The following is a 7567-nucleotide window of genomic DNA, read 5'->3' on the forward strand; positions in this document are numbered from 1 at the left end:
AAAAAGTATTGAGATATTTTACATCTTTTCATACTGCTTTTGAGATCCAGTGTGTATTTTATACTTACAGCACACGTCAATTCAAATTATTCATGCTCAAGGGCACATACCATGTATGAGTACGGGCTGCCGTATTAGACAGAGTAGCTATAGCTTTTTTCTCCCATTTGACCCATCCAAGAATTAGATGCTCTGATAAGAGATCGAATTAGAAGTCACCACAACAGCTAACAATCTGTTCTGAGGAAGGGCGTGGAACGCATTTCAATTCCACAGATGAATTTGAATTGTGGGGTCAGAGCACATTCTGCCATATTTTCCAAGTCTCCAACAAATTAGGAGGTCCAGGTCTTCATTTGGCAGAAGGCTCACATTCTAAGGCATCCAGCGAAATACACTGAGGATTTTTTTCTGCCAAATAAAAATGATTGTTCTTAGTATCAAGGGAATGTTTGGCATTGTAGTATTTGCAAAACATCTCCTTCATCTGCCCCAGGAAAGAGCCGACTGTAGCTTCCAGCCTGGGATCCTCTGAGGAGTCTTCATAAGATGCTACAGATGCAGGTGAGGAAGATTTTCTTGGCTCTGTGACGATGTGCTAAGGCTTGGAGCTTCCCCACCAGGACCCTCAAAGGAAAAGGTTTCTCTTTCGAGTTTTGGTGGTTTACTCCAGACATTCTATTTGCTGTTCTGTGTAGGGTTCACTTGTTATTATAACTTCTTTTACCAAATTTCCAAGATTGTTGTCTTCAAGATCACCTGGACTGGAGATCTGCTATCACTGCCACTTGGGTCAGAAACCCTCCTTCTCCATATCAAAGCATCCCCATGACATGAACCCTCAAACTCTGACCTGTTCCTCCAATCCATTCCTTCCTGTCCCCTGGCTATTGCCCTGGTTTGCATTTCCGTATTGCCCACCCAGACTGCTGAACCAGCCCACTAATTAATCATCCACGCTGCTGCCAGGGTGAGCTTTCTAAAATCTAGATCCCACTGGGTTTCTTTCCTGGTTTAAAGAGTTTTATTGACCTCTCCCTGTGATCTATACAGTGGATTTCAACCCTCATAAAAAAGGACTGAAACAGAAGAACCCCAAATTTTTTCAGTGAAGTGTTATAAGGAGCTCCAAGATATAAAACAGATAAAGTCTAAGCTGCCCTGGATAAAGCAAGGACAGAGGCCTCAGAGCCTGCCCTAAAGTCCTCCAGCCCTGCCCCCCTGGGCCCAACACAGCTCTGAGGAATGCTGGAGCTCTTCTGGACACAGCTGGGATGCTGCCGCCCAGTGGGAGGATGTCTATGCTTCCTGGCTTGGCATAGCAGGCCCTCCGGAATCTGCCTCAGCCCACCTTTCTGGCCTCATCACCTGCCACTTCACTGCACACACTCTCCATGCCCCTGCTACACAAATCACACACGACCCCAATGGGCCAGGCATCCGAGGCTCCACACTGCAGTCCATGCAGCTTCCTCGGCCTGGTGTCTTCCTGCTCATCCCTGTCTGGACAGTCCTAATTGTCCTTCCAGGTTTCACTCCAGTGTCATCCTGTATGGAGCCCTCTCTTATAAACAATTCGGATAGAGCACACCCCAAGCTTCCCCTGGGAACTCTGTTAAGGTGAACTGTTTAACCACTTACAATATCTGCTACCTAGACCTCTTTCTCTTAGCAATATCATCTTTCTAATCCTGGCCCAGATTATCAATAAATGTGTGTGACATTATGAAATGAAGACTATGTCCTTTATTCCATCATCAGCAGAGGTGAGTGAGCCATACACAATTCCCTGAGGAATCCTGAGAACCTTCAGAGGAAGCAAGAGGCCAAAGAGCCCCGAACTGGAAATCTGAGCCCTTGAGTTCTCGTTCTGGCTCCATCCCAAACTAAGTCTTTAAATTCAGCTCTACGCTGCCATGGTTTTAGTGCTCTTGGCATAATGATAATGATGATTCTAATGGCTAATATTTATAAGGCAGCTACCACATGCAGACAGACACTGCTGTAAGCATTTTTCATGGATTAACTCACTTTTGCTTTACAGAACAAAGGCTGAAGCATTTACTAGATTGAACCCTTTCTCCAGCTGCATTTGGGACTGAAAGAGACTTTACAGGGATGAGGAAAGGTGAAATGACTGCTCAGGTGACTCAGCTGCTAGCAGAACTGGCTGGTGGCAGGTCTCCTGGCTTTCAGGTGAGTATACTTTCACCCACATAACACTGCTTGGTGGGGGTAGCCTGGGTATTGACCTTTCCCTGCAAAATGTTTTACAAAGCATCAACAGAGAGATATGACACTCAGCTATCAGCACAACTCAATACATGAAAAAAATTTCCCAACTTCAAAAGTTAAATGAGTCCATTCAAATTCGGTTTACTTTTTAAATTACCATCTAGTAAGGATTATATTCACATAAAATAACTTATTTAACAAGGATACAAATGGTGCCAATAAAATCTAGGGTAGAAAAACTTCTTATCCCCAACTATAGAAATGCTGGTGAGATCCTAACCAGGCAGAGTGGCTCCTTCCACTGTAGTTAAGGCTGCTACCATGTGGCTTCAAGGACATAGTGTCCATGACCCTCTGCTGTACATCAGATCATAATTCTCTTAAAAGCATGGCTCAATTTAAAGTGCATTCCCCGAGAGGCAGGCAGCACGCTATCATGGAAAGAGAAGTAAATCTGAAGTCAAAACTCCTGCCATTGACCAAGTGACCCTGGGGAAATCAGTTAATATGGCCAAGTCTCAGATTTGTCCAGTGGAAAACATTATCAAGGCTATTGGTCCTTCCTAGCTGGGGTTGCTGTGATGCTTCAAGGAGATGTGAATGAAGAGGATTGGTGTGGGTAAATACTCATTTTTCTTCTTTAGGAATGGTCATACCAGGAGAATACTATCCATAAGTGTTTCCTCATTGCAACCCTGCCTTAGTCTCTTCCGGATGCTATTAACAAAATACCACAGATTGGGTGGCATATAAATGAATGAAATTTATTTCTCACCATTTTGAAGGCTAAGAAGTCCAAGATCAAGACATCAGATTTGGTGTCTGATGAGGATCCTCTCCCTGGTTCAGAGATGGCCATCTTTTCACTGTGTCCTCATATGACAGAAGGGATGAGGGATTTCTCTGGGGCTCCTTTTATAAAGGCACTAATCCCATTGATGAGGGCTCCACCCGTATGACCTAATCACCTCCTAATACTATCACCTTGAGAGTTAGAATTTTAACACATGAATTTGGGGGAAACACAAACCTTCAGACCATAGCAACCCCAGAGAAGAGAAATGACTTAGCCAAGATCCACAGTATGATGTGGACATGACAGAGCTTGGAGTCACCCCTTTCTAGCACTCTATCCTTTACTTAAACTATCTTAGGATTACATTAATTTCATTCTTTTCTTAAGCTAGGAGTCTGCAGAAATATTTGTAAATTAATATATTACTTTAAGTCTTAACACTTTGTTTTTGAGACAAAGTCTCACTCTGTTGCCCAGGCTGGGGTGCAGTGACACAATCACGGCTCACTGCAGCCTCAAATTCCTGGGCTCAAGCGATCCTTCTACCTCAGCCTCCAGAGTAGCTGGCACTACTAATGCACCCACCATGTCCAGCTAATTTTTAAAATTTTTATATAGAGGCAGGATCTCTCTATGTTGCCCAGACTGGTCCAAGTCCTGGGCTCAAGGGATCCTCCTGCCTTGCCTTCCCAGCATGCTAGGATTACAGGCATGAGCCACCACCCAGCCCAACTCTTAAAACTTTTAACTGACGCTTAGCATGGCACCAAAATAATATTTATTGAATGTATTCTGGTGCCAACCTCTGGATGCATAATTTCATCTGACCCTCACAACAGCCCTGCAATGCTGGTATGATGAGGCCCCGCCTCCCATTCCACCTTGCTGGAACTGGAGGTCAGGGAAACAGGGAATTTGCCCAAGAGCCCATGAGTGAAGAGTGGTAGAGGAGATTCAAATTCTTTTTCTCTACCAGATCCAGTGCTTTTCCCATTAGCCAAGGGTGCCTCAACAAGGAACGAGAATCCCACAAAATGGGAGGAAAAGGGAAAAAAACAATGTGATTTCAACATGGTGTTCACTGATGCTATTGCAGAAATGTGCATGCAGCATTCATATTTTGACAAAAGTAGTAATTACCATATTAGGAAATAGAGTCGTCTTCTTCCTTTTCTAAAAATCTTAAAAAGTAAACATTAAAGCATACTTTGGGCTTGCTAACTTAAAACGGCAAATGGGTGGTGTCGCATCCACAGCCGCTCTATTTGACCACATTGCAGAGGTACACACGTGCAGGACGGTGATTCTGCAGCTAAGGGTACCTCCTCCCTGAAACTGCACCCGGGCCCTTCTCCCCACCCCTTCGATTCTGAGGGTGACGCCTTCACCTGGGCTCTCTTAAAATCCTATTTGTGTGCAAATGCGAGTTCAAATTTCTCCCTGAAACACTGGTGGAGGGACACTATGCACTCTCAGCTTTAAATGTCACCCTGATTTCCTACATATTCCCTCCTCCAACCTGCAACCCCTCTCTCCCCCACCCGACTCCCACCACCCCTATCCCCAGCCTCCTGTCCTTCCCATTCCAGGTGCTCCGGGTGCTAGCAAAGCTGGGGCGGGCGGCGCCGGGTAAGGGCTGAAGACTGTGGGGACCCAGCTGCCAGGCGCATTGTGAAGTGGCCGGAGCGTCACAGGCGACCCGGACCCCGGGACCCGGGGGGGCGGGGCGGGTGTCTGCAGCGTCCTCGGGAGGTCTCAGGCCCCTTGCGCAGACGCTGCAAGTGCCCAGAGGGAGGGATGGCAGGCTTCAGCCACTTCTCCCAGCCGCCCTACCGGGACCTCTGGGAACCCCCGCGGCCCCGCGGAGAGCGAGAGTCCACGCAGCAGCTGGGCGAGCAGAGGTCCGGAGCCGACTCCCCCGCTTGCTCCTGGGCCGGGACTCCGGGTGCGGAGAGCGAAGCTGGGGCGTGCTGGCTGCACTCGCACTGTTCGTTCACCCCGCGGCCTCGCAGGCGCAGGTGCTCTGACTCACGGCTGGGCAGCCGAAGCCCGAGCGATGTGGCCCGTAGGCCCCTGGACCGCTCCAGGAAGCACGGGCCCCGCAGCAGGCGCCTGGAAGATGCCTGGGGCGAGAAGGGAACCAAGCCCCGCCCGGCTTGGCAGCCGCAGACCCAGCTGCCACCCCAGCGGCCGCAGCCCTGCCCGCATTACCCTCTGGCCCAGGGAGACTCGCCCCCGCCTTACCCCGGAGGAGCTGGCACTCCCCTGAGTGGCACATTCATGGTAGAAAAGGCACAGGGTGGAGACCAGTGGGCAGTGCCACTTGGCAGACATCTAGGTCGCCGGTCTCCTTCCTCAGTTCCCTCGGAGCGGTCTTCTGTGCCCTCGCAAAAGTTCAGGAGGCACTCAGCCTGCGTGTGCGCCCAGAAGAGAGACAGCAGCGACCAGGTTGAGTCATTAGCCAGCCGGGACTCCCAGCCCTCGGCCTCCAGCAAAGAGATGCGGAGCCCGCACACCCAGGTCCTGAAGAGCAAGCTGGAAGAGGTGGTGGTGTCCTCCCAGGACCGGCAGACAGTGGCCCTGGTGCTGACCCGTCTCAAGAAGGCCCAGAGGATGCGGGAGCTGCAGCAGCAGGCGGCTGAGGCCTGGGAGGAGCTGAAGCGCTGGGATCAGAAGGTCCAGATGACCCTGGAGCGGGAGCGCCGGCTGCTGCTGCAGCAGAGCCAGGAGCTGTGGCAGGAGAAGGAGCAGTGCAAGACCCTCCAGAGCCCTGAGCAGCGCGGCCGGCGGCGGGACAGCCAGAGGAAGAACGTGCCCCCGGGGGAAAGCCAGTGGAAGGAGCAACCAGAGGACCAGGAGAGCCCGCGCCAGGAGAAGCTGGAGAAGGCGCGCGCCCAGGCGGAGCACCGAAAGCAGTGCCAGGTGCGGCGCCTGCGGGAGCAGGAGAAGATGCTACGGAACCTCCGGGAGCAGCACAGCCTGCAGCTGCAGAGGAGGCTGGTGGAGGCCTGTCGCAAGAGGCACCTACATGCTGTGGAGGGTCAGAAGAAGGTCCAGGACACCAACCTGAGCTCCCTCATCAATTACCAGGCCCGGAAGGCCCTCATGGACTGCCAGGCCAAGGCTGAGGAGCTCCTTAGGCAGCTGTCCCTGGAACAAAGTTTCCAGCGGTCCCAAGAGATACACCAGCACCTGATGAAGGAGCGGCACCGCGAGCTGAGGGAGAAGGCCCTGAGAGAGGAAGAGCAGTTGCAGCAGGCCAGGTGGCGCGCAGGGGAGTCAGAGGAGCAGAGGAAGATGCGCAAAAGGATTCTGGTGGAGCTGGCGGATGAGAAGATCCGACAGGCCAGGAGTCGCGTGCACAAGACCACTAGGGACAAGGTGCGGCACCTCCAGGAGCTCAACCACCTGAGGGAGAAAAACCACCACATCCTGAAACTGAAAGCCGAGAAGGAGGAAAAGTGTCACATTGAGGGCATCAAGGAGGCCATTAAGAAAAAGGAGCAGAGGGTGCGGCACATTTCCCAAGGGAAAGACCCAAACTTCCAGGAGTTCCAGAAGCTCCCTCAGGCCTCCAGGAGAGAGGAGAGAGCACCTCCCAACAGCTCCCTTGATCAGATGGTACTAGAGGCCCAGCTCCGTGCCTGTCAGCAAAATAGGGGTTACTGAGAACCAAGGACGCCTGGCTTACAGCGCGCAGCCAGAAGGAGATGTGGCAATGTGATTCCTTTTGTAATCTGATTATAATTGAACATTGATTTTAAAAAAGCATGTAAAATAGCTGCAATTTTCTCTCATGAACTGGTTTATTGATTCACTTGGATAGTTTAGAGGGTTGGGAGAAAATTTTGGGAATTTCTATGAAAATGACTTGGCTTTGTGAATTTCGATTTGAATAGAAAATACTCATTTAGCTCTCAAGTAATCTTAGAAACACACAACAGGCACATTTTGGAGACACCAGAGAAAAATCTATAGTTAGGGATACAGTTCTGTGATATGTCTTAAGTCTTTTCCTGTCCCAGAACTTATGAAAGGGTGAAGTATAAAGTACCCGTCATAAGAAATCTCCAAGACAAAAAGAAATTTTAAAAAGGGTGAAGCGGGAGGATTCCTGTGAACGAGTAGATTTGGGAACCTTTCATACTATATCCTCTCTTGGGAGTTCATAATGCACTTTAAAATTTTAAAGGCTCTGAAAAGGCATGCAGTAAAGACACTTGTGCAATGCCCCTCCCCCCTTTTTTCTCAGATAATTTCGTGGAATTGATGTTCTGTGAAACATTTTTGGAAACAGCACTCTATAGTTTTTATCTGATTGTGAACTTCTTTGGCCTTCCCTCCCTGTGTTGATAGGAAGTATTTATAATTCCATCAGCACTATGTCTTGACTGTTCCACCACAGCCAGGCCATCTGATAGAGTTTGGCTGTGTCCCCACCCAAATCTCATCTTGAGCTGTAGCTCCCGTAATTCCCAAGTGTTGTAGGAGAGGCCTTGGGAGATAATTGAATCATGGGGGTGGGGGTTTCCCCCA

At 49.7% G+C, this 7567-nt stretch overlaps 1 protein-coding gene across 1 annotated transcript; it reads left to right on the forward strand.

Moving 5' to 3' along the window:
* The first annotated feature begins 4767 nt into the window (after positions 1-4767).
* Positions 4768-6832, forward strand: CCDC185 (coiled-coil domain containing 185). The gene has a single exon (XM_032136908.2). It carries the CDS (start codon positions 4829-4831, stop codon positions 6698-6700), a length of 1872 nt encoding a protein of 623 aa, XP_031992799.1. The 5' UTR covers positions 4768-4828; the 3' UTR covers positions 6701-6832.
* Positions 6833-7567: the final 735 nt, after the last annotated feature.

This window comes from Hylobates moloch, unplaced genomic scaffold (genome assembly GCF_009828535.3).
Source record: "Hylobates moloch isolate HMO894 unplaced genomic scaffold, HMol_V3 SCAFFOLD_18, whole genome shotgun sequence".
NCBI classification, from domain to species: domain Eukaryota; kingdom Metazoa; phylum Chordata; class Mammalia; order Primates; family Hylobatidae; genus Hylobates; species Hylobates moloch.